This window comes from Takifugu flavidus, chromosome 9 (assembly GCF_003711565.1).
Source record: "Takifugu flavidus isolate HTHZ2018 chromosome 9, ASM371156v2, whole genome shotgun sequence".
Lineage (NCBI taxonomy): Eukaryota > Metazoa > Chordata > Actinopteri > Tetraodontiformes > Tetraodontidae > Takifugu > Takifugu flavidus.
This window is the reverse complement of record NC_079528.1, coordinates 5616273-5644239: the sequence shown is the minus strand read 5'-3', so window position 1 is coordinate 5644239 and position 27967 is coordinate 5616273. Positions and strand designations below refer to the sequence as shown.

At 42.9% G+C, this 27967-nt stretch overlaps 1 protein-coding gene across 3 annotated transcripts in view; it reads left to right on the top strand.

Moving 5' to 3' along the window:
• slit3 (slit homolog 3 (Drosophila)) overlaps positions 1-27967 on the top strand; it is a 159240-nt gene that overhangs the window by 96834 nt on the left and 34439 nt on the right. Inside the window, exons 1-8 of one of the 3 annotated variants that reach the window (XM_057043059.1) lie at positions 2498-2748; positions 3040-3111; positions 18129-18200; positions 21358-21521; positions 22191-22335; positions 24817-24888; positions 25379-25450; positions 26446-26517. In XM_057043059.1, coding sequence (XP_056899039.1) covers positions 2513-2748; positions 3040-3111; positions 18129-18200; positions 21358-21521; positions 22191-22335; positions 24817-24888; positions 25379-25450; positions 26446-26517 — 905 coding nt within the window. In that variant the 5' untranslated portion in view covers positions 2498-2512. Of the gene's footprint in view, positions 1-2497; positions 2749-3039; positions 3112-4854; positions 4998-18128; positions 18201-21357; positions 21522-22190; positions 22336-24816; positions 24889-25378; positions 25451-26445; positions 26518-27967 lie in introns of those variants that run through there. The other 2 variants (XM_057043058.1, XM_057043060.1) reach the window with 2 other exon arrangements.

The window sequence follows — 27967 nt, the reverse complement described above, 5'->3', positions numbered from 1 at the left end:
CTGCAGAGGCTGAGTTCATGACGAGCAGCTCATTATTCCACCAAGGATAAAAACAAGCTCGAGAAAAAAAATAAAAAAATAAATGCACTAATTTATATAAAATGAATATAATCAGTGTCATAAAAATGTACAATAGTTTTTGGTTTTTTTGCTAACTTTATTTATGGACTGCTACAATTAAGGCCCCATAGCTCCTCAGTTAGAAAAGAAATAATCTATTTTGCTTTCAGACAAACACAGCTCTTAATTCTTCCCATGTCTCATTAAGTTTATCAGGAGTTTGTTGCCTCAAACAAGGTTGTCTGAATGAAATGTCTGCTCGGCGGCATTTGTGTTTAGTGCAGGCGGGCAAACGCGCTTAAATGAATAAAAATAATAAAAACCGAGGAATCGTGATGGATGACAACCTTTAACGCACATAAGAAGAATATTATAATATAATAATTATAAATATTTATAATATTATTATTTATAATTAGTATTAATTCCAGTTTTACCATGCTGGTCATTCAGGTTTTAGGAGCGTTTAGCGACCTCAGTAAAAAGGACTTTTAATTACGTAAAACATGGCAAAGCCATGTTCCTGCATTTTAGACTCATTCAACCAAACAAAGAAACAAATCGGCCTATTCTTTTGCACTAAAGGAGCTGTGTGTTGATGCAGCAGTCTGTACCATTAGGCTCAATTAGTCCTGAGCAGCCTAACGGGACCGCATCCCTCAAAATTACCTTTAACATCTAATTGCGTTGCATCAAAGCTGATTAAAGCATTCAGTGTTTGGAACCACTGCGTATAGGGGTAATATAGGGAGCCACTCTCCGCCGGTGAGCCCGCCGTCGCATTTACTGTCTCGAATCCCAACTAAACCATCAACTAACCAGTAACTTGATAAGACGGTCGATGGCCTTTGTTTCTGTCCGATGGTGAACTGATGCATTTATTTCTGCAGCTCGACACAGAGAAATAAGGAGCGAAATCGACTTTTAACCCGATTTCTTGATAAATAAAGGGGCTCAACCACCACCAGTGGGGAAAACCGGGGTATCAGGCAGTCATCAAAGGAGAGAAGAAGAAGATGCTTCAAAGTCTGAAAACACCGGCCGGATTAGTGATGAGTAAACTGAGTGAAGGAGTTGAGCGGGAGACGGAAGGAGGGGCAGTGATGTGGGTATGAAAGGGAGTAACAGAGATGTGGAAACTGAAGGAGGGTGATGCAGAGAAATGAAAGAAAAGGGAAAAAGGGATTCTGGCTGGAGAGATGCAGAGAGCAGGGAGGGGACGAGAATGAGGAGATTAAGGTGAAGTGATATGCTTTTATCTTCTGCTGTGTGGAGAGCAGGCATTAAGTCGCAGTGGTGTGTGTGTGAGTGTGAGTGTGTGTGTGTGTGATCTAGACTTTTTCTCTGTGTTTGGTTTCGTCTCCATTTATCTGGGCTCCCACCTGTTGGGGAGTGACTGTCGCAGCCTGAGTGCCACTCGCTCTTCCTGTTTAAGTTTAAAAAACCCTGGAGGCTCTGCGAATAAACGTCCCCTCTTGGGTTCCAACCCGCACTGCAGCTTCTCTCCGCACCGTGGGGGCTAATCGTGGAGTTATTTCCACGTATGTATTGAAAAGGAAGATTTTTCAAACCATCTTGTCCTTTACTTTTACCCTCCTCACATTCTGTCTTTCACAATAAATATTAATTGACCAATTAATCAATTATCAGGTTCACTATTGAACAATGAGATGACTCTATACCTGTGGATGTGTTTATATACTTTACAAGTAGTAACTTTACGCCAGCAATAAAGTCAATCTATGACTTTATAAAACTCCAAACTAACCTTTTGTGAGTGGGTGGAAAGGGCACCCCTCCCCAGCAGGAACTTGGTACATCCCGATATGCATGCGAAAATAGATTATTCTTTAGGTCTTAAATTTTTAGAAAACAGTCTGTTTTAATGACACTTTCAATGATGCCAATCTGGCCTTTAACTGCGTGGCTGCGACATATGGATATGTGTATATACTTCCATCTGCCATCTGCAGATGTAGAGATGGAAGAATAGATGGGATGGAGCGGAGGGAGGACAAGGAGGAGTTGGGGGTGGATTCTGGGGTTGCTGGGTTCACGGATGAAAGGATGGTTGGCGGAAGTGAGATGCGGCTGAATACCTAAAGCGGAGCAAATTAAAGTAAAAGCAAAGGATAGATGATGGTGGGGTACAGGGTGCATCTGGGAGTCCAAGTACAAGTGATGGAAGAGGGGCAGCGTGATCGAGAGGGGAAGGGAAGAGAACGAGAAACGCGAGGCCGAGTCGTGACTGTGGCTTGATTTACGGAGGCTTTCCTTTTAATGAAATTGTTTCAGTGACAGAGCCGGTAAAAGGCCCTTAATGGATTGGCTGGCCTAATGTAATGAAATTACTCCCTCTTTCACTCCAGAGAGGAAAATAAAGAATAAAAAAGACCATTGGAGGAGGGGAGAGGAAGAGGAGGATGAGAGGAGGAGGGTAGGAGAGCAGAAAATGCAATTAATATTTACAGAACAGACAGGCAGGGTGGGCTCTCCAGCTCGCTCGCTCGCTCTCCTCCACTCCGAGGCTACCTCTCTCGTCCCTCTCTCTCCCGGTGGCCAGTGTGTGCCGGGCGTGCAACAGGGGAAGGAGGTGATAGGCTGGCGCCAGGCAGGCCACTTCAGCATATCGCTCTCCTCCGTCGCACTCTCCTTTTCCTCTCCTCCGCTCCTCAGGGCTGGACTCAGGTGAGACTCTCCCGTCTAGACGAGTATCCAGAGACCCTCTGTGTGTGTATGTGTGTGTGTGTGTGTGTGTTGTCACTGGTGCTACCTTCAGCACACTTGCTGGGAATCACCTCTCACACACCCTCACACACACTCATTCAGGGTCTTTTGTTAGTCCCTCCCCCAGCTGAGCGCATCTTGCCTACTTGATGCCTGACTCTCTCCCCCTCTCTCTCTCTCCCTTATCTCTGCCTGTACGTGTGCATGTGTGTGCGCATTCCTGCGTGCCTGATGTGTGTGTTTGTGGTGCAGGCAACTGGACAGCAACCACATCAGCTGCATCGAAGATGGAGCTTTCCGAGCGCTGCGCGATTTGGAGATTCTGTAAGTACATTTGAAAAAGAAACGCCGACGCTTCTCCATCCTTCGCCCTCTCCTCCTCCTCTGAGTGCTCTTTTCACCTCTCCACTCCTCTTTCCTGTATGACTTTCATTTCCTTCATTTAGAAAATAGGCATTTACTTTCCGCTTTCCCAGTTTTGTTTGCAGTTTTGTCTTAATTTTCTTAGCAACAGAAGATGTTAAGGATGGTTTTTTCCTGAGGAAACCACACGTCGGTGTTTCTGATTTATCTTTGCTGCGTCCTTGTGCTAAGTGACACAATTTCATGTGCTTGAATGCGTCTCACAGCCGTTTTTCTCACTGACAAATTTGGTGTCCTTGAAGTCCACCGATCCACGAGCACAAAGAGTGAGAAAACTGTAGCAACCACCTGCGCTGCTTCTGCAGCGTGCGCTAGCGCACATCAGTGGTTCCCTCAGCGTTTGGGAACACGCTGCTGCTGCTGCTGCATATTTGCCCGTGCGTGCGACTGCATGCTTGAGGGTTCGTGCGTCTGTTCTGATCTTCAAGTGACGCTTTCAACGTCGATCCGTGCAGAAAGGTGCAGTTGTGAGGGGGAACTTGTGTGGAGTGTTGAAGATGGAGCATCATCGTGTGCAGGGACAAGATGTGCCTCTCTGTGATTTCCCATTAAAGTGATCAAAAAGACCGTTTTAGAGGTCATGGCGCTACAGATAAGACACAAGGCTCCAGGAGCATATACGGTGCTGCAAGGTAGAGGGTTCTTTTTTTTCTCCCTGAAGAAAAGGGAGCTTAAAGGAAAAGGCTAAAACAAAGAAAGAGAAGGCTACCTCAGCCTCTAATCGGATCAATGTGGGTCTGATTTTAAGCAAAATGTCTTAATGCGTTTTGATAGAGAGAATAAAGCCAATGAGCAGCGCTGGGCTGCTTCTGAGCAACTGTTGCTTTATCACATAATGAGCTTTTGCAGTGAGGGAGAGGAATTAATCTCAAATCCATAATGTAGAATATGTTTAATCTGTGCTGTAGCTGCATGGAAATTGGTTAAAGGGGCTTTTAGTGCACGCATCCTTTTGTCTGGAATGGAAATGAGTGACCCTCATCGTCTGATGTGAACAGAAACACAAAGGAATTAAAGAAAAAGCCCACATCTGCTGCATGAGGGATTCAGGAGGAAATGCTCTCAGTCGTGTCAGTTTTACAAGTTACCAGTTGAAAGTTGAATGCAAATTTAGCTGTAATGAATAAAACAAATGCAGAGGTTTGTTAGTCTGACATGCCGCCATGGACGTTGACTTCGTTGAACAGGTTTTTTTGTTCGTATTTCTTTTAAAGCAAAGTGAGCTTTCTTCCCCTCCTGTTCTTCCACTCAGAATTTCAGTGAGCTCACAATAGACGCGATGGGAGCAGATAGAGGGGGATCAGCAGCAGGAGATACAGCATATTAGCAATTCATAAGACTGACAGCTGAGTACTCGACAGGATTTACTATTCACTGTAAATACGCAGCCATTCCCATTCACAGCAGACAGCATGGCAGCACAATATATTTACTGGATGTGATGTTTTAATAACAGCAGGTGTGTGTGTGTGTGTGTGCATGTGTTTGCGCGCGTGTGCGCATGTGTGTGTGTTCACACATAAAGGGCATGAATGACAGCGAGCAGTTCTTGATCTTCATTTCAGTCATTTTAACACAAGCACACACACACACACACACACACACACACACACACACACACTTTTGCACAGATGCATGTCTATTCTCACATGCGCACACAACCGCACGCGTGCGTCAACGCACTCACGGCTCCATCTGTTCGGTTCCTGGGGTTGATTTCGTGACCACGTTACAAAATGTGGCGAGCAGAATTCAACGATTGGAGGTCATGTGTTTGTCACCATCAGGTAGGTTTGTGTGTGTGTGTGTGTGTTGTGGTGTCATTGTACAGATCAGTTTGCACCTGATGGACCAGTATTTTAGGGGCTACACTAACAGATTGAAGTCATAGTCAGCATTGAAATTATTAGTGGGCTAATTCATCAAAAGTGGCTTTTTCTTTATTTTCTTGAAAAATTAGATCGTAACACACATTAGTTATGGGATTAACAGAGATTCTTTTGGAGTTGTGATTAATTTAATCGGTGCAGGCGGTCATTAAAGTGAAATATCTAAATATATGTGCCATATTTTCCTGTAAATAGATGGCCTGTCTGTTGCAGAACGTGTGGTGATGTAGAAATGCATCATTGGTCTGCAAACAATCATTTCAAAAGATTGAACTGTAATTCGACAAGTTGGGTTTAACATTTACTTCCTGCCAAAACAAAAAAAAAAGTTTTTGAAGAGAATGTCACGCCGAGCGCTCTGTGTGTCTGTAATGCCACTAATCAATCTCCACATTAATTAATCTAGTCATTTTAATTAGCCACTGTTTCTTGGTAGACTAGCTTTATCTGAGCAGCTTAATATGTTTCACAGGGGCAGCGTTGGCGAGTCAGAAGCTGAATATTTGGGCTCATTTTGAAAATGCTAAATGGATTTTAAGTTGTTAGTTTCATTAATCGTACCTTAATTATTCCCTCCATAAAGGGGAGCGATTGTGTTTTTCATTAAATTTGACAGGTTAGAAATATAGAACAACTGAACACGGTGGGACTGGAGAAACATTTATTTTTCCGGGCCAATTCTAAAGAGGCAGTAAACAAAATGAATACATTCCTACTTTTACTGCACAGAGGGTCCAACAGTCTGCAAGTTTTGGAAATGTTTTCACTGCAAATGCTAATTGATTTTTTTATTAATGAAATCAGATCGATTCTAGTAATTCTGACACAAACTAGTAAACATTCTTTACTCCTGCTGGTGCAGAAGTCTCTGCTTTTAACGCTTTCTGTGAGGCCCTTTTTGAGCTGGGTTCCTCTGTGACGGAAGAGTTTTTCTTCCTGGAGAGATTTAGCGAACCTGACAGATGTGACTAAAGATACTTTTACATTCCGCATTTCCTTTGATATCTGCTCCTTTTAGTTATCTGTCCTTAGAAAACCTCATTCTCAACCAATCCTTGCTCTCTCTTTCATGACTACCAGGATAAAAGAGGAAGAACCAAGGTTCTAAAAGAGAGGCAGTGCTGGGCCATGATTTATTTAGGCCCAAAAGGACCATGGTTACTATCCCTTCCTTTATTTTTGTGCTCGCGGACGCAAGACAGATTTCGGGGTGGGGTGGGAGATAGGAGTGTGATCTCACTGTTGTAAAGCCTGTTTCCTGGACATTATTTATTGATGAGATGTTGGACCTGAGGAAAAGCCAGCTCAGACCGAAGAGGGGAGACGGAGAGATGGAGGGACATCCAGAAGGCACGGGAAGGCAAAATGTTAACATCTGATCAGAGACAGGGAACCTTTAAAGATGTGGAAAAGTGAGATAAAGAGATCGCGTGTAAGATGAAAAAATCAGCAGGTTACAAAAGGACGGCGAGAAAAAATGAAAGAGGAATGCTAAAAACATCGGAGATAAAACAAGAGATGAAAAACCAGACAGAAAAGCAGGAGGCAACGCGTGTGATGTTAGCCGAGAAGGAAAAAAAGTGAGTGATAGAAAATAGATTGAAAGGATCAGAGGGAGAGAAGAGCAGGGGAGCATTAATTATTGATGGAACAAATGTCTGACTGACTGACTCAATTTGGCTCCTTTGTTGTTTCCAAATCACCCAGGCTGTCAGACGGGAAGCAGCATTTGTCAAAGTACAGACGGAGATTCCAACTGGGTCACTGACGAGTTGGTCTGTATGAAATCAGCACAAATGTGGCCCAAACGGCGACCTCACCTGTGTTAAAAGAGCTTCCTTTTTTTGGGGGGGGGGGGGGGGGGAATTAGCAACTGGCCAACATTAATGACATTGTTCAATGCTTTTCTCCAAAACTCCAAAAATCACAAGCTTAAATATCTTTAGACAAAATCGTTACTGTGAGAATAACGTTTTTCACACCACACGCGCTAAAAGCGTCAGCTGTCTTTAAACTCGTGTTGAAAGTGCAGTTTGACCCCTGCGGGGGGTCATCTTTTAATATCCGCACAATCATTTCTCTATTGCCAGGCAGCGGCGATAAACTCTACCACTGTCATGGTGAAAAATGAAAGTAGGAAATTAACATTCTCGGCTGATTTTATGGAGGCTCGCTGCCGGGTAATTGCCAGTCAACACTTGCAAATAACTTTAACAACTAAAAATGACCCACAAGCCACCTGGTTTAACCTAACTGTGTGCATTTACGCAGAAGTCATGCTACAGGCGTAAGCTTACATTCCTCACTGGCGCGTGGTGCATTCAGGGTCTTTTTGATATTTAAATTGCCACACCTATCTGACACGGTTTGTTTAGCCAGGTTAGCCGCATCAGCCTAATTTCTGAGCCATTGTGCCAAGAATTTGTCGCACCGATTATGTTCTAAATGCTGTTAAAAAAAAAACAGCTGTCATTTGGTGACACAAAGTGCCATCAAAGCATCCTGCTGCGTCATCCACAAACCCAAATTCACCTTATTTTTATGACACCATGAACAGATTGCTGACCATTAGAGCCTGATTATGTTTGTCATTAAACACCTATCAGAATCAGCCAGACTGACTGATAATTGGAAGCACATTATTCCACAGTGCTCAATGCTTTTAACTTCACGCTTTATGTTGATGACGCACTTGAGAGCACTTATCACCTCTAAAAGAGGCTGTTGAAAGCCAAACACAGAGGAAATGTCTCCGATTGGCCACTGATGATAGAAAACGGAAATCAAATCTTTTATTTTTCCTCTCATTGAAAAGGAAAGTGGAGTTCATATTCATCTATTGCAATTGAGGATAACCAAAGCCGATGTTCAATGGTCAAAGCTCAGCTGCTGCCAGACGGAGTAAACTTTCCTTCAAGGCACAACACTGTCACTGTGCTTCCATTTCTTCCCTTCATGGCCACATTTGTACGTGCTCAAACTTGTAAGACCAATAAACACAGTAGAAGTGGGAATGTAATTATGTGATAAACACAGCCTGGATATTTGACAGCAGAAGCTGCCTCATCCACTCTGATTCTCAGGAATTTCTCTGCGCTGCAGATTGCAGGCGTTCCTCTTGCAGCGACTAATGACTCTGTACCAGGGCGTTTTGCTACTCCACGGCAGCTAATTTAACGCTTACAGCCAGTGATGAATACAGACCAGCCCTCCAAAGTAGTTCTGTATGATATTGTATGCAGAAAAGCAATTTGACTCCCACATATGAAGGCTCTATCAAGCTTCATAGAAACTTCAGGGGAATTAGCATATCAGTGTTCCTATATAGGCCGAAATGTTTAAGTAACTACATGTAAATGAAGGATTGTGTGTACTGTAGTCTCTTTTCTGATCTATCGGTTTCCTTGAGTAGGGCCCAGTTTGAAAGTGGTTTGCATTCACAAGGGCGCACCAATCATTACTAATGCCCCGTAATGTATTAATCAATAATATTTGATCTATTTTAAACACTTACCTCAGAGCTAACACCTGATTTGGAATTCCACCGTGTTTTAGCAAGGGTGTGTGCGTGTCTGTGAATGAGTTAATCCAGTTAGCGCCTGTGTCTGCCAGGCCGCATCAGAATAAATGATGTGTCCCTGTGTGATGATGAATGGTAATTTAGATTTAACATAACTGGACTAACGAGCGCACTAATGACTCAAAAGCTAGCCGGGACAGCTCGTGCTCGACGAGCTGCCGTCTTGCATCCCAATGAGCTGGGGAAAGGGCGCCCATTTACTTGCACACGCACGAATGCACACACACCAAATTCATAGAGGAAAAACATTTAGAGGTGTTTTGGTAAATGCGTGAATAACCAATCATCTTCTCAGAAATAGTTCCGTGGAAGCACACAAAGTCTGCAGGCACACAACACACATCCGGGCGTGTGCGTGGTTGTAGGTGCACCGCAGCTCCATTAGAGCCAGCTAATATGAAACTGATTAATTAATAATCATTCATATCAGTTTTCAACCAGTTGAATTTAATGTGAATTCCATTCGCTGATCTTCAGGCTCCTCACCCCCCACCCCCACCCCCGCTGACTGCAATTAATGAAAATAGATGATTTGATCATTTTTGTCCAGATATGAATAGAATTAATCAGGTTAATATTTCACATGGGCCTCTATAATTTGTCATAAAGTATGAGAGCAGTGCATTCCCCATTCAACTGCGCGGCTCCAGATTTCCCTGCAAAACCTCAGCGCCCGGTTTCCCATCATGCATCAAATATTCTCCATCGCAGCAATCAGTGACTCCCCAGAGCCGAAGCATTTACAATCCGTAAACCTCGGCTTCATCAGATCACCCACGTTATCGGTGAGAGGTTCAAAGGTCACACGGACTTTGTACACTAAAGAACTCATCCTAGAATCCCCCTGTTGCCTCCACCTATACAATCAATACTATCTTTGATCAGATAATCTCTACTCTCGCTGTCCCTGAAAATTCCAATATGTGTCCATCAGCATTATTTATTGATTCTGATCTTTTCCACTAGAAAATGTTCCCTTCAATAGGATGTGACGCATTTACACGGGCAAGCTAATGCTCATGGGTGAAAACGTGCTATTGCACCTCTACATAATTTTTCGAATGTCTATAATAAATGGGGACATTGTGCCATTTGATGGGTTCCCCGGTGCAGGTGCACAGGACAGACACATGATTATAGCCAAGCCAGTTTTCAATTCCTGCAATATTTCTTTTTAAATCCAGAATTTCTGTATCTTTTGAATATCTGCTGCTGGAATAAAAAATGTTCTGCTGAGCTCATAGAAAAGGAAAAGCACAAAAGGACGAGCTAGAGTGAACGAGAAGCAGGTCAGGTGTCATCGAAGTAACGTCCACCCAACCAAAGCCAAGTCGATTCTTTTGCCGATGCAGAAATGGGTCGAGGATGGACAGAAGATCATTGTGGGACTGAGAGAGACAGATGGAGAGAGGGGAGGAAAAGATGGTTGGAAGAGGAGGAGAGTAAAGAGAAGACGCTCAGTGCCGTGACATGACACGGCCACACACGGGCCTGAAAAGCACTCTGAAGAGCGGCGGTGCAGCTGCATATTTTATGATTCTCTGTGAAGCGCAGCATTCTGGAGGAGTGTGTACCAGCGAGAGAGTGAGAAAACGACCGAGCAGAGTGTGTGCGTGTGTGTGTGTGGATTTCGGCCAACCAGCAACTGTCATAATTCATAAGTGGAGACAGAGTGGCTGAGTGCACTGAAGCCCCACAAGGTGACTTTCCCCCCCTCCGTCCGTCTCTCTGTCCCACCTTCCTTCAGTCTTTCCACTTGTCTACGGCCACCACTGAAGCCTCCTTGCAAGAAGGTTGTGGGTTCCATTCCAAGCAGGATCTTTTCGATAGTCTCCATTTTCTCCATTTCCCTCCCACAGTCCGTGCACGTGTACGTGTGTCTGTGTGTGTTTGTGTGTGTGTCCTGCAGCTCTTCAAATTGTAGATCTTCCTCTTCCTCATGTGGGAGAGGCTCCATCACCACCACCCCCCATGACCTTCACCAGCGATAAAATAGATAAAAGATGGATTTAAATTTGAAAAGTATGTTAATGGTCACGGTTTATAAATAGAGCTGGTGAGCACTAAAGCAAGCAGCAGGAGCAGAACAAGTTTTTAAAAGACAATGGTGTGTATAAAACTTGTAAGCTGCAGGCTTGAATTATTTTCCACCCACTGAGCTGTTGACTTCTCAGCCTCATTTCCTCGCTGCGTCCAACTTTTTTTTTTTCTTGCCGGTTGCTGAAAACATCCACAGCTGCAAGTCTGAATATATACTTAAAATAAATACGTAATAATAAAATGAGTGTAAAAAATGTTCGCAACTGCTATTAAATGATGCACAAAGATGCATATAATACATGCATGTGAAGTAAAAAGATTTCTAAAGATAACCTTTTATTAATACACCATAATTACAAATATCTAATTATAATCAAAGGAGATCATCACTTTTCCAGCCCGCATCCCTCTATTAAACATAAAGCGATTAAAAGTTATAGCTCCTTTCTCACAAATGTTGCTCAGAGCTCCAGATGAATCAGGAGACATCTGTGGTTTCTACCAGATAACCCAGAACAGAAAACCTCGTCACCGTGTGTGCACGAGTACGTGTACATGTCTGTACACGCGTGTTGAGTTTCCCGCATTTGGGTTGCATGTGTTGTGTTCGTGTGTATTGGTTGCTGTTTATCTGCGGCGATGTCCAGGCTCTGGCGCCCCCCAGTAATGATCACATTTCTGTGGTCGTGCACCGCCTGCACGTGGGCGTTGGATGGAAATCTCTGAAACTAAACTTCCTGGCGCATAAAGTCGACTATTTCGAGACCAGTTTGGAACTTTTTTCAGAGTGAAAATCAGTCTGGGAGCAGGCGGTGTTGTCTGTCAGGGACCACGTCGCCGTGCGTGCGCGCGTGCGATTGCATATGCACGTGTGTGTGTGTGTGCACAGAAGGGTCAAAAGAGAATGGGCGTTCAGCTCTCTGTGATTCAGTGGTTTTGGTTTGGACAGCCTTTCGACCTGTTTGAGTCAGCGAGCTGGGCTGTTCCACCGTCGCTGTAACCACCCCTGTGACAAATAAAGACCTAATCTGAGGGAGAGAACAAAGAGATATGAGGGAGGAGAAAGAGGAAGATGGATACTCACAAATGAAGAAAAGGGCAGGGTTTAGAAAGAGCCGTGTGTAATTTCCTGGATGATGAAGGAAAGGGGGGGGGGGGGGGGGGTAATAGTAATAATAACAGACTGAGATAAGGCAGTCTTTAAAGTAATGACAACGGTTTTAGATGTATTTGTTTGGGATTTAAAGAAAGTAGTTAAGCGAGGTGAATGTTGTAAGGGGATAAAGAAGGGATGAAAGAGGAGCAGGGCCTGGGACAGAGATAAAGAAACATGTTGACAGTTGACTGCTTCCACTGGAATAATGATAGTGGAATTATGAAGCGCTGCAGAGCCTGGTGGTTCAGGGACGACTGGAAGGGCTGCGAAAAGGTGCAGCAGGAGGAGGAGATGGAAAAGAGAGCAGGTGGGTAAGTGAAGACCAAGGTGATAATGAAGAAACATGCTGTCAAGTGAGAGGAGGAATGTAAACAAAATGGATGAAGGGACAATCGAATCCATCCAGAGATGCAGACAAGAGTACAAGGATGCTGGAGCATTGTGACGCCCTCTGGTGGTAGGTTACAGCAAATTAATAACCCCTCCCCACACACACACACACACACACACTCACTCTCCTTGCCAGCTTTTTCCTAACGTGTATGAGTGATAATTTCCTTCTTATATCAGTTAACAAGGTTTAAGATAATTTGATTAACATCAGCATCATCAAAAGGTTATTTTAAGGCTTTTTTCTAACTTTAAAGACACTTTAAAGATCTCTGACATCTTAAGTATTGTAAGTGAAAAACATCACATGATGTTTTTCTCACCTTCTCTTCTCATTGGGCCTTTATTAAGTTAAGTACTGTTAAGTACTGATACAGAAATTAGTTTATCCTTCTTAAGTCGAATCATAGCGCAAATTTAAATTAATACATTTTCACTTGTGAACATTGGTCGCTGGTATTTTGCTGTCTTTAAATGTGGATTAGGGTCCTAAATATAGCACCCTTTAGTCATTACTAATTATCCCAATCGCCTCAAGTCCAGGTTGTAAACAGTTTAACTTTCCCATGCTGGTTTCCAGGAGCAACACTGAAAATGTCCATTTTGTGAAAATGAGAAGGAGTAAATTACAAGACTTTGGTTGTTTAAACACTTGAGAGTTTATTAAACTACCCCACCCCCACTCACATCTACACAGTCAAACACGCACACACACTCAAAATCTAGACACACATAGTTGATGCATGGAAACAAAACCCACTCACACATGCCTGGTTTAGGTCCAGACTGTTGAGGTAAAGCAGAAACACGGGCTTAAAACCCCCGTGGGAAAGTTGAAATATTAATATATAAATAAATATATAAATAAATTTTGGCCAAACAATACACATGATACAAAAAAAGCGTACCGTGTGGACATTGTCCCTCGATGCATGCATGTTGTATATGACAGAACATTTATCTGAAGCCATCCAAGAAAAGAAAAGGGAAAACAAGAATCACTCTCACAAAATGACTCATCATCAGAATAGGAAAAGGCGTCTCTGACTGCCAAATTAGATTTAAAAGCATCTTATTTTGAAACATTTGAAGAGTGTAAAAAGTTTTTGGAGTCGCACCGGAGCGAAGGCGCTCAGATCCCGTCAGTGGCATCAAATCGCTCGACTCTCAGATGACAGATTGCCTCAGCTGACTCAGCGAAGCAGGATAAACTATTCCCGACTCCTACACCCCCACATATTAATCTTGACATCCACCTATAGACAGGTGCTCTATCTCCCCTCCCCCGCTGCCTCTCCTGAGCCAAGCGCTGAATAGGGAAGAGGTTAAAGAATCAGGTGACCTGGCTGACTGAGAGCCTTTTTCGGGGCTCGTCCTATCTGCTCTGTTCCTCTGAGCTGAAGCAGTAAATGCCGGATGTGAAGGGGTTAAACACATCTTCTAGTTAAAGGAGCGAAGTGTCCGTGCTCTCACCTTCTGCCTGCTCTCCTGAAGCTGTAATGGTGCCTCAGGGACGATGCTGAGGGCTTTTCACATAACTCAAAGAGCCTTTTTGGCGCTTTCACACTTGGCACCCCCCCCCCACCCCCCCTTCACTGTCAGTGTGGGAACGCTGAAGGAGAAATTAATTCTTGTTACTCCTCAACTGGCCTGAAAGCAAAAACACCAGCAGCAAAACAGACTCTTTGGAATTGCAGATTCTCATTTATTCATCTCAGTATGACAGATAAGATGGAAAGAATCAACCCACAAATGAATGCACCCACAACCATCTTCATTAGCTACATTTGACTCGTATTTTGATAGGTTTGTGGTTGTGAAGCTGTTGTGTTTTCCTGATATTCCCACTAATTAAACCAACACTTGCACCTTCTCATGTTCTCCGTTTATTCATAGGTCGACTCACGCTCATGTATTTCACAGGTCCCAGCTAACATCAGTGGTTAAAGCAGAGAAAAATAGTATTGAATGCAAAGTCAATATTAGTGGGAAGCAAAGACATTGCCTGGGCTTTTGTGTTGTATTTTAGTGGCTGAATAAATTCAGATAATGTGTCGCTGTATCGATCTGTGTCTGTTAAGGCTGATTGGCCATAAACAGATGAGCAGAAGATTGTTTTACATACCGATGTCGAGACTCAATGTGGCCGAGCTCATGTGTAACAGCAAAATTGTAAATAAAAGCCACTGGGTGACATATTTACCAGATTAGTTTCTAAATTGAAAATCGATTGCTCAACAGGTCGGCTCAGGTTTCAATTTAGCTTCTCGGAAAAATCAGCAGTAAGATGAATTTATGGTGTTACGGTAAAGGTCACGTGGGCTGGAAACCAGTATTTCGGAAATACGTATTTTAAATATTCGTTCTATTTAAAATCCCTGTAAATAAAAGTGATTAATTAGCATCATCCTCGTGTGTGTCGTGTGCTGAGTTGCAGCAATGCTGCCGAATCCCAAAAAGCATTTTTAAAAGGAGTATTTATTTATTATTTAAGGTATTTTTTACGCCTGGCTTCATATCCAGGACCCTAAAAAGTGGAGCAGAACCACGTTCCTTTACCTCCCCGAATGGCCCGACGTGTGCGTGCATGCGTGTGAGAGGGAAGATTGACGAGCTCTGACCCTCCGTGTGTAGGCTGCAGCAAAGACATATATGATAACATCGCTCTTTTTCTCTTAGTCACATGCGGAGACACTCTTCCATACAAACACCAGCGTGCAAAAACAGGAGCGATAGTATCTCCCTGGTGTGTTGCCTCTAAAGAGCCTCCTCCATCACTGACTGCAGAGGCCATTTTACTGCAACACAGAGACCACTACTTTAAAAACACCATGCAGACGGCGGTCCGACCGACTTGCTGACTCCGGGATCAGCGCTTAATGGCAGCACCGCCTGGTAGAATTCAAGAATTATAGATCCATTTTACAAGATCATGTCAGAGGTCAACGCAGTCTTTGTGAAATAAAAAAGAAAATATGGAGTTGACATGACATTAAAAAATAGAAAGTTGCCGGGAGCAGCATTGGGACCTTCTCGTTCTTCTTTTCCAGACTTGACATCTTTTCATTTATAAACCAAATAGAATAATTTCCTTAAAGAAATAACTTATTTACAGTTTAAGGTGTTCAAACTAGTGCAAATATAAACCCCACCCACCATAAAATGACTCAGAAACAGACCTGAGAAGGCTGAAGCTGCGGCGCGTGAATCCCACATGAGGAGCAGACCGATGATCTGATGATATATTGAACGAGCGCAAGGTTAAAGACATAAGAATGATGGTGGCCTCAGATGTGCAGGGATGCTGGACCCATCCACGGTTTTATATATATATATATATATATATATATATATATATATATATATATATATATATCTGAGCACATTTTGGTCTCAGCCTGTCCATAAATCTCTAGCTTTAATTTTGGTTTTGCACTTTTTGGTGGGGGAAGTTAGACAGACATATGGTGGAAGGCAGCAAGTTGGAAGCTTCCATATTTGCACAGAAAAAGCTAAATGATTAGGTTAATTATTCACAGGTGCTCGGCGTGTTGGTCAAGTCCCTTTGGGTGATATTACCCAGTGTTTCCTCTTATCAAAGCGAGAGAGAAAAATGATAGAATTTCCAGATAGTTTTCCTTGATTTATCCCATTTGGATGATTCTGGACTCAGCAGACGCTCGATACATGTGTAATGACTTCCCTTAAACAAAGGGAGTGCTATCAAAATTTGGCTCGTCTTCGTGGTTCCTCTAAATGAGATGATTGCACTCCTGCTCACTGAATCTGGTCAATCACTGAAATATTAAACTTCACTCGCTGCCAAAATGCACCACTTTTTTTTTTTTTTTTTTAAACTGTCACTTCAAATCCTCGAGTGTCGGCGTGTTTTTGAAAGTGTGGCCGCTCCCCCAGGCATGTAAAATAAGCAGGGGAAGGTAGCCACAACATGAAATATAGTTGTGGTGTTTTTAAATGATGTTTTTGGTGTTTGCGTTGGCCTGATTCGGTCCAGCTGCTGCCGTATTAAAGGCGGCGGGGGTGGGGGTGAGGGGTGTTGAACAGAGTTAAAGAGCGAATAACTGACAGGGAAATTGCAGAGGGAAATTATTGTTATTTCACAATTAAATTATATACACAGGCTGGAATCACCCCCTGGCAGGGCCGAACGTAGCCGCACCACTGGTGTGTGCGTACGTCCAAGTGAGTGTGAAACTTAATCCATCCACCAAGGCCACTCGGTCTATTCTGGCAGTGAAGGGAAGGCAGGAAAAGAATCAGACAGAGTGAGAATTAAAGAGCGGGGAAAGTAGTACCGTCAACGAAGTCGAGTAAAACAGTCTATTTTGGGGCCGAGTGGGTGTCGCTCAAAACAAATCCAACCTGACCAGCGGCTCGCTGAATATCTGGGCACAACTTTTCTGAAATAATTCATTAAAAGTTCCATTTTTTGAATTAGTCCTGGTGAAATCCTCATTACACACCAACAAAACACCATTATAAATGTGCACATCCATGTAATTCATTCACAGTCAATTATTAGTCTATCCTAACTCCTTTTAACACAAATACTCTGAATATTTAAGGGTTCAGGTGACGTTTAAAGTAAACCAGGCTCTGTTTCTCTCCAGTTAAACTAATTATCTGTGGAAACAAAGTAAAGACTGACTGTGTTGGCTCCCACCAGCAACTGGATTAAAAGAAATAGTCACAAAGAGTTGAGGAACCCCTCAAACTATGAAACCGCCCCACCAGTTTTAATGAGCCACCTTTTTTCATGCATATTCCAGAAATGATGTTAATGATAATCTAATCATGGAGCCTAATATGAGAAGACAACATGACCTTGTCTTCTGCATCCCTCTATTGTCACTTTTAAGGATGAACACGCTGTCACCGGCCTGATGAATCTTGCATTTCCCTCCCCCATGAGTGCTTTATCTGCGCTGCTTTATAGATCGCGCGAGTCAATGCGGTCCGATTCTCCTGCGGAGGGTTTTGATGGAAGAGTTTGGCTTCTGCAATTTTTTCATTCTCTGCTCTTATTTCTTTCTCGGTTTTTTGCACAGGAAAACCAGAGACAATCAATACGTTTTGTGTTTCTTCCACACACCAAGTGGGACTTCAGTGTGTGTGTGTGTGTGTGTGTGTGTGTGTGTGTGTGTGTGTGTGTGTGTGTTTGGTTGTAATGACCATCAGCCTTGTTTTTCATTGGGCTTCTGGTCAATACTACATATGAGTTAGAGTTTGGTTTACGACTGAGCTAACAGGTAGAGACAGCAGTGACCTGCTTAGGAGTTAGAGATGGAGGAAAGGTAGCCGGGGGGGAGCTGTGTGTTCCCATGTGTGTCAATAAATAATGAGCCCTTGATGACTTTGCAATAGAACGCCGGCAGAAAGTCAGGGTTGCTAAGTGTTTGTCATAGGAACCTTTGAGTAAAGACCTTTTTGCTCAAAAAATTGATCTCGGTAGAAAGCTTTTTTTTTTTTTTTTTAATCATTGTAGATCTATTGAAAATCATTGTGCTGAATTTTAAAGAATCTTGGTTTGAGGCTGGAGTCCAGGCCGTGGACGAATCCATTAAATCTTGCAGATTGAGATAAAAGGGCAGCTCTTCAAATTTTAATCTAAGCACTACTGGACCTTGCCTGAAGTTTGAGCAAATTATGATAATTAAAACATCGCGCGAATGTTTTCACTCCTTCTGCTCGTCTCCCATTTACCATGATTCTATGTGTAATAACATGTTAACAGATTTATCATCATTATTATTGTTGGCCGATAAATCGGGAGGAGGTCGTCAACATTGTCGTCCTGCAGTTTTCCCTTGATCACCTTTTTCTAACTGTTCTTGCCTTCCAGCACCCTCAACAACAACAACATCACCCTCATCCCTCTGTCCAGCTTCAACCACATGCCCAAGCTGCGAACACTGTGAGTACACACACACACACACACACACACACACACACACACACACACACACAGAAAAACTACAGAAGCCCATACAAACGTTCTACTGGTGCTGTCTTACATGCATGTTCAGCAGTATTTCATCCTGTCCTGTGTAAATATAGACACGGCCTGCATATAAATAGAGCAAAATATTTTCTTGACACACTCTGTGTTTGTGACTGCCTCATACCACCATAATAAGAGACCAGCGCGTGTGTTGTTTCACAACTGTGAATAATCATGTGGTCATTATGTCCTCACACACACAGATTCGCTGCCAGATCATCATTTCTGCCTGATTTGGTGGGAATTTTGTGTGTGGAAGTGTCTTTTTTGTACAGTTCCAGTGTGCTGGAGTGTAGTGTGGAGTATATCTGACACCCATAATCCCACAGGTCTCTGGAGACGGCCACACTGGGGGTTGAACCTTGCCAAAACCAACATGCAATGAATGGGATTTCCTCCCAGAATCAAGCATTTTTAAAAGGCACTTGTGTGGTCAACTGACCCCGTTTCTGAACATAAACAGGGATTCCTAAGAGAGGAACCATCTCTGCACTTATCTTTGGGGACGTTTGCCTTTTTTTCTACTCCAGCTTTCAAATACAGCAACCACAAGTCCAGGTTTCTTTATTTCCCACATAATGTTACAATCTAATGGTAATGCAACCTGAAATTGGGCTTTTAAAATTGGATTTTGGATGGCAGCTCGTGGCAGTTTTGAGCAGGTTTAGTTCGGCGTTAGCAAAATCCAATATCTTTTCATCAGAAGCCTCCGTCCGCTTCTGTTTGGTGTCAACACTGACTTCCTTTCCTTCTCTGATTTCTGCATGTGTCCTCTTTCTTCCCCCTCTCCAGGTGTGGTTCATGCCCATTTCTTTCATCATTAATATTTCTTCCCCATATCTTCTGTAATCTCTCTTCCCCCAGCTCTGTCTGTTTTCTGCTGTCCTCAGATCCCAGTATTGGATTCCTGCTTTTATAAAAACAACTCATTCAATCAAAACTCTTTAGAGGCGTCTCTGAACTGATTAGCCTGGAAGCATCAGATGGGTGTATTAGTGCGAATGGAAACTTCATTCTTAATGAAATGTCTGGCCTCCCCCACTCTCAGAGTTCTCTTGACAACTGTAATGAGGATCCTTGAGGGGCTTCGACACCACCTGCTTCAGGTGTTGCTCTCTTTATAAGACCCCTCACCTCAATCTGCTTCCTGGACCAGAAAATAATATTTGCAAGGGAACATCAGCAATATTCAAAACCTTATCATCTAATAATAAAAATATTAGAAGTATACATTTGCTGCAGGACCTGAACAACAGCTCTTTCACACCAAATTAAAGTAAAATCCCTCCAAATATCCCCCACGATCTTTATCTTCCTCTGTAGCCTGTAGTGGTAACGTACTGGATGGATTTTTTTATGAATTAATGTCTATTTATGGTGTGTCTTCCATATAAAAAGACTTTCAATGCAGCCATGTTGTCTCCTTTATCATATTTCCATTGTCATCCAGACTTCCTATGCAGTCTTTCTCCCATCCCCTTTCTCCCATCCTTCCACCCCCAGCTAATAGCATAATTGGCAGGACCTCTTAGAACTCTCATTCAGAGACCTGTACTTGTAAAATGTAAGAGCTCCCACTGCTTCAATCTCAACGTGAAACATTTTGCACCAAAGTTCTGCAAGGTCAACACAAAGAATCGACACGTATGCGGATAGAAACACCAGGCACAAGGCCCTTTATCACCTGCAACTAAAACCCAACCGAGTTATCACCGACTTACAGCTTCACACAAATACAGTGAGAACACCCGCACACGCGCGCACCCACGCACAAACGCACACAAGCGCAGTTTATACCCCCTGCCTCTACCCATTCTCCCATGTTTTAATCCTACTTGTCAGTAATTAAGACTGAGCCGGGGGAGGGCGAGGACGTGGCTATCTCCAGGCAGGGGTTTGACTATAAACTGGATTTATAATGGCTGAGCAGTATTAAAACTCGCTGCCCCCGCTGCTACCATCAATGAGCCCATCTCTGTTCCATAACAGGATTTGTCCTCAGCTTTATTACAAAGGGAAGCCTGTCTTCTGAAAGGCTAGATATCCCAGCTGGCATATAATGCGCTGACAAGACATTCTGCTGTTCATTGGCCTTCCGACTCATCTCAATCTTTTTCTACCCGCCTTTCCCTCTTCCGAGAGACCTTAAGCTCTGAATACCTTCGACGTTCTTCAGTGAACCTTACATTTTAATTACTTTAAAGCTCCATGTGAATTTTCAAAAAGTCTATTAGCATGGAAATGTAGTTTAAGCATAAATTGGTAACTATAATCAGTTCATTAATTTCAGCACATCAGTATATGGTGTTAAAATTAGACCCATGACGAGGGAATCTTCATTATATCACTTACAAAACTGATCCTTAAGGGCTTGGAATAATGCATTCCATGTGCATACAACCCCTGACATAATTAGGAATCATCAAAGCATATTTTAGACAAATTAGAGTTAAACCATGTTTAAAAATGTAGTTTATTTTTTTTTCCTTTTGCAAAACCGATACATAATACAAACCAAGCATTGGCAAAACATCGCACCAAGAAGGTACCGTGGTCCGAATAATTGGTTGTTATTCAGCGTGATGTGATTTATCCAGGCAACAGGAACATCGGCTCTGGAAAAAGGTTTCAATGCAGCGGTCACCACAAATAAAGTTTGTTTAATTTCTGCGGTACTGCAGTGGAGGAGGAAAACTCTGAGAAAGAAACTTGGAACTGCAGTGAGCTATTTTGGAGATGGAAGCGATAGGATCCAATATCTGATACAGAGATTGTTCATAATATCTGAGATGTCCCCCGAGCCACCACAGCAGTCCAGTTTCCTAAAACTGATCAGTCTCCTCATGACCACTACACCCATTTGTGGGGCTAAATTGAATAAATGCATGTACTTTGTTTTTGAATTAGCAAATGTGCACGGGGCTAACATTTTAACATTCTAAGACAGGTTGCTTTCTTAGCACATTACCAATAAGTATGACAGACTCAACATCTTTTTCTGACTCACGTCTCAGTCTGATAGGAAAATGTGATAATAACTGACGCTGACGCCTTTCTTTCTCCATTTTAGGCGTCTGCACTCCAACAACCTCCACTGTGACTGCCACCTGTCCTGGCTCTCCGACTGGCTCAGAGCCAGGCGAGGCTTGGCTCCTTTCACCCAGTGCATGGCCCCCGCCCACATGAGGGGGCTCAATGTCCCAGATGTGCAAAAGAAAGATTTCGTCTGCAACGGTGAGCTCACATTAACACGCCTACACGCAAAGGAGGGGAGGACCAAGGGTCCTTTATGGCACTTTTTGTGATATCTATTCTGCTTATCATCAGATATAATGCACATATACATGTAGACTTATTTACCTTTACATTTCCTTTATGTCAAGAAGCAGTAGGAGGAGAAATTCCAGGCCATAGTTGAATTTCATGTCGCAGCTGGTTTTAAAAGGAAAAAAAAAAACCTGACATAAAGTACAGAGACAGTAATAAAGGCCATTAGTAGAAGCAGCATTGTTATCAGCAGCCGACAGCTCAGCTCTGACGAGATAGCAGTGGAAGAATCACCACCACGTAGAGGGTGTAATCAGCCAAAAGGCCAGTGTAAGAGCGGTGGTGTTATCAGTGGTAAAATGGTATAGACAGCATTTGTATCCACCTGATTCAGCTTTCTATAGTAATAGACTGTCAGGCGCTGCTCTCTCTGTAAGCCTTTAGTCCGGCCTTTTCTGCTTACATGCTCCATTACAGACCACCCTCACCCGAGTGTCAACAGCAAACCTGCCTGTCTCCCGTTTTTCCCCTATTTTCTATATTTTTTATTGCTTTCCCCTCTCAACCTTCTTCATATGTGATGTTGAAAGCGTCCCGGTGACATCACAGACAGTAAAGTGTGTGCTTTGTGGGCAGGACCAGTGCTGACGGAGCCGAGGACGTGTGTCCCTCAGGTTGCAGTGTGTCCACCCAGCTGCACCTGCAACAACAACATCGTGGACTGCCGCCGTAAAGGTCTCGCCGAAATCCCATCCAATCTCCCGGAGGGCATCGTGGAGATGTAAGAGCACTTCCAGGATGACAGCTTTTGAGTCTGTTTTACTGTGCAATATAGGAACTTGAATCCCGTGGCCTCTACTTCACTTGAGAGGGACCTAATTCTTCAGCTTATAGGGAACCACTCGAGAGAGCACAATCACCTCTAAAGCCTTTATGGGGGGAGTCTTCTTTGAAATGTCAGAAATACAAGAAGTTTAGAAATTGTCTAATGATTTAAAAATATAAAGCGGCATATTAATGTGGCAGGAGGCAGTAACAAGAGACATTTAAAAGGTGGAGGCCTGGTTAATACCATCATAAAGACCATTACGGTAATCCAATCAAATCACGAAGAACTGGCTAAAAATGAGTAAAAGATAAAACAGATTTGACCTTAGACAGAAACCCTACATCTATTGATGCTTTTGCATCCTTTTAGGTGTCCCTATTTATATTCTCTCACATTCACAAATCAGTGGAGCCTGATCCTCCCATGAACCTGACATCTGAAGCGTAGATTGCAGCAAATGTCTCCTTTCATGCGCTTTCAATCCCTTCTTCTTCACCCTCTCAGGCCCAAATTTGAACGTGCAGGCCACAGCGGGATGTGTTTGATATCCGTATTGATCGTTCCACCCTGTTTGTTTGTACAGAGGACAGCTGCTTGATTGCTTTGTGAGGGGAAAAAAGCAATTCTACTCTGCAACAAAACACAAATATTGCTGTACATCCCCGGAATAAGTAATAGACTCACATTCACATACACATCCAGACATGTACATACTCCCACAAAGCAATCGGGCCAAAGGCGTAACTAATACACATGCACAATCATCGTGTATCTGCTACCTTCTATAGGACACATGCAGTATTAGCATAGGGCTGATTAAATCAACGACTGCTGCGGTCAGAAACAGGAAGATGTATTGTAGGTTCCTTGATTGAGACAATGTCATCTTCCAAGTATGAGTCCATAAGTAAGACACACCATAAGTAAGAGATCGCACTTGCCTGCCAAATCCATCCCGTGTTGAGGTGGCAGTTTATTTCATCGCTGCCTCACCTTATGGATTTTATGATACTGCCTTTTAAAAATGTCCTTTCAATACATCCTTTGATATTGAGCCCGTAAGTGTCTTTATCCCAACCTTGTTTCTCAGTCCTCAGACATCATTTGTTACCTGTTTTGGGTGCAGATTGCCCTTGTCAATATCCCTGCGTCTTGATTTATATTGACTGTTTAGGAGCCAGGCCCTTTTCGTTAGGGCAATTTAAAGGGACATGAACAAGGTCACGGTGCATGTAAAACCACTTGAGTTGGCATTTTGTAGCTTAAAACAAAATTAGGTTCACGCATCGTTGTAATAAAGTTAAAATGTATTTATTTCTCCCACCAAGCGTTCTCCTCATCTGAATACATCTCCAAGTCCAGACTGATGAGCAACAACTGCTAGATTGATTAATGAGTTAGATAATCAAAGAAAGTGGAGAAAGAGGGATGAGATTGGAGGTCATGAACAAGACATAATAGAAGCTGAGGAAGAGGAGGAGATGAAGGAGAAGGGTGGAGTAGCTCCCATTTATCATTCTGACAGATGACCCTGTAGCTGGCCTTGGGACCTCACTGCATCTTTTGCTGCTCTAATTTCTTCCCTCTCCTCCCCTGATGTCCACACTTTTCCACCTCTTTGATTTCCCACTTCTGTGGTTCTTTGCTTTCTTTGCTCTTCCTGGTGTTTCCATCCTTTATCTGAAACTTTCTCTGACTTCTCATTTTCTTCTCATCCTTTCTGTAACTTCTCTTTCTTGGTGCCGGCTCCTCTTTTCACCAGAGCAGCAGAGTAACATTAACAATGCATGAGCTACATAAATGAATGTGTTAGTGAGGCCATCAGGAGAGCAGGACCTAAAGTATTGTCTATTTTACCCAACATAAGCCTTGAGCCTGCTTCTGATGGATCCCTGTATGCAAATAAAGATATGTAACCACAGTGGTATATTGAGTCTGAAGCCTTCTGGAGCAAAATAGGTAAATTATTTCGTTTCCCCCCAGCCTAAAAGTGGAATGTGATGTCTTTATGAATAATTGTTGCAAGAAAGAGAGCAAAGACATTTAAATAGGATACATGTTAATGCTTCTCTGCTGTTTGCAGTCAGGCTGGTTGTTCTGCACTCTGAATCTCGGTCAAAAAACGGCGATTTTCACACGTTGGCTGTTACAGCTGAGCTCTAAAGTGTAACACATTTCACACTGAGTGACCTTCGCTGGTCCCTGCTGCAAAGCACTGACCAACCTGCAGAAATATCGTGTAGCTGCTTGATTGGAACAGCCACCTTTTGAACTTGCTGTACTCTCACGCTTGGCCGAGGGGATTGGCTAAACAATTCTCGATGACAACAAATGATCATTTCTGTCCTCACTGAAATTAAACACCGATGGGGTCGAAAATGACAATTTTTTAGGATTTCCTGTCACCAATCACTCTTTTTCTCTCTTTTTCAGTCGTTTGGAGCAAAATTTGATTAAAAGTGTCCCCGCAGGAGCCTTCAGTGCCTATAAAAAGCTAAAGCGGATGTAAGTATGTCTGTATAGAAGTGCACAACGCACTCCAACACACAGCACACAAGTCTGAAACTCGAATCGTGACCACACATAGTCCCTATTCGCTCCCTGATCCACGTCACCTCAAGGACCTGGATGGCATAACTGACACTTTACAGTTTACTGCCGCTGCATTTTTTTTCCATTAACAGTTTAACCTAAAATGCTCAGATGCTTGTCAAGGAAGTCAACAAAAGGATTCCAGTATACAGCCTTGGGGAACTCCAGAAAAACAGAAGTGGAGATTATTTTCAGGGGATTGTTTAAATTAAGCTGAGCACCATTTTACTATTGTAAATCCCTTTGAATTCAGCTCTATAGAGTTTGTTTTGCCTTCTCTCCTTATTAAGAGAAATACGAGATTAACCTCAGCTCATATATTTATGATAATCTGTTTGCAGCGTCTAGCACAGACTCATTACCTGATCATTCTACTTAACTACCCTTTGTCTCTTGTCCCCAGTGATTTGAGTAAGAACCAGATTTCTGACATTGCTGCAGATGCTTTCAATGGCCTTCGCTCACTCACCTCACTGTAAGTACGACAAGAACACACAAACACACACACAAATGCATGAGCTGGGAAGTAATTGGCTTTGCAGGCATTTAACAAATGGCAGTGTTGCCTCTGTTGATGTTGACAGCTGTAGCGCAACACCGTGCCGTGTGCGTACATGCTGGGTGTTTGGATTTGCACGTGTGCCTATAATTCTCCACAAGCGCCGAGGGTGAGCGCGATAACAACATGAAGGACAGTTTAATTTGAATCAATCTAGAGCATGAAAATGAAACAGACAGACAGACAACATGGAGCAGACAAGGTGAACTCTGCTGGGCGTTGAAAATGACGGAAAGCAATTGTAACCGATTCAGCCGAACAGGACTGTCACTGGGAGGTGACTCCTGCCGCAGAGGCCAGGCGAGGTGCAGGGTCGCAAATTATGAATTTGCCCAAGTGGATTAAATGCTTTACGCTGCAGGTGGAGCTGTATATATATAACATTATATCAGTTTTGACATCCGGATGCAATAAATATTTTAACCCGATTCTTTTACTCAATTTAATGATATATTTTTTTCTTTTCTGTAACTTGACATGAGGGCAAATACCTGGAATCTCTTTGCCACTGAAACTTCATTATGCTGACAACATGTTTTATTGCTGCTGCTATCAAAAGTATTTAAAGAATTGGTCTCCATTCCACAATGTTAGCAAAAACAAGGCAGCCACACCCAAAACAGTCGCTTTGCTGTTATTAAAACCAATCACATGAACATTTGTAATTAGCAGACAAGCTTTGGAAGAATATTGACCGAATCCGTCAGCAAACAGCTCCTTCGCTCTGTGGCAATTTCCAGAATAACCAGCCTAAAAGACAGATGTGTCAGTCAATGCCAGTATTTGTGGCTACAGCAGATCTCATCTTGCTTTAGGGCAGGGTTCGGACTGTGTATGTCTTAGTGTGTGTGAACAGCCTGTTAAACTCTGTGGCCCATATTACCGTATATTGTTTTGTCTTCCCTGTGCAGGGTGCTCTATGGTAACAAGATCACAGAGCTGCCCAAGGGATTATTTGATGGACTGGTTTCCCTGCAGCTACTGTAAGTACTGTCTGTGTGAGGTTTTCGTATTATGCCTTCCTTTCTGTGTATGTCTGTGTGTGTGTGTGTGGGGGGGGGGGGTCCCCATGGAAAGCCCTGGAATTACAAAGAAAAAAAACCCAATATTTAAAGGACAGATACACAACTGAGGGACCGCTGGTGGTTTTCTGGCTCTGCAGCACCATAATTCGCCCAGTCGCTCCACAGCAGTATAACACCAGTATAACACCAGTATAACACCAGTATAACAGCAGTGCTACAAATGGGTTGTGTGGAAATATATGTGAAGCGCTCGATGGTCTTCAGCGATAAACGCAAGATCTCCTCAGACACTGACGACATCTCTTCATTTTCCCATTTGCTTCATTCTGAGGCTGGATAAGCAGAATGGATGATTATGGTTTGGTGACTTGGCTGCAGAAATTCATTACGGTATGATGATCACATTCCGGGTCTTATTGCTTCAATATACAGTACGGGGGTAATTTTATGGGGAGGGGCATGGCTTGGTAATCATTGCTATACCACAGTAGCAGCTCATAAAAATCCTCTGCATTAACCCTCCATCTGCTGTGCTGTTGTGCACGCTAAATCTTTCTTAAATGATTAACATGAGATAAATTGGTGTTCTGTAATAAAAGCTGCAATCTCCCACAGTTCCCCAAACATTTAGTACGTATAATAAGTGGGTGCATGGGCCCACCCTGCTGCAGTAGTTCTGCATGCAGTAAAAATTCTTTCTCCTCTAATGGTTGCATTAGTTTGGATGGCGGCACATGGTCCCCCGTAAATGCCGCAGTCCACTGCAGAAACAGCAAATGTTCCCGGCTTTTCCGTCGTAAAGGGAAGTGAAGCAAAGCGAAGTGAATAAGGATGAGTGAACCTAATCCACAAATACATTTTACATACGCAGGTGAATCATTAGGATGCATGGCGCAAAGTCGGGCTGAGCGACTGGGGGTGAATTAGTGGATAGATTGGATTGAGATGGAAATACAATAAAGGTTGGAGAAGAGCTTCCGGGAAGCCAGATATCTTTGTGTTTTAATGTCAAGATGTAATATGGCATCATTAATATTTAGGAACCTCTGATACAGTTTTCCCCAGACCGTCCCATGATGCTCTGAATATTTTATATATGTTTATACATGAATGAGTGTTCCTGTAATGTGATCATCCATGTTCCTGTGCACTGGGATTCCTGTAAATCAATAAATAAATCACAGTACTGAAGGACTTTTTAAATATTTATGTCTACCACCTCATTGGTCAGTCCCACAAACGAGACTGCAGAAACTTTCACCTCTGACTGGTGAAACTCCAATATGTTGTTATTCTTCCACAGTGGTGATTAATTCTATATATTTGCTTTCACTGGTTAATCAAACTAAATGTCAACTGTCCATGAAAAAGATGTGTTTATTGTTTTGTACAGTTGCTGGTCTGTTGT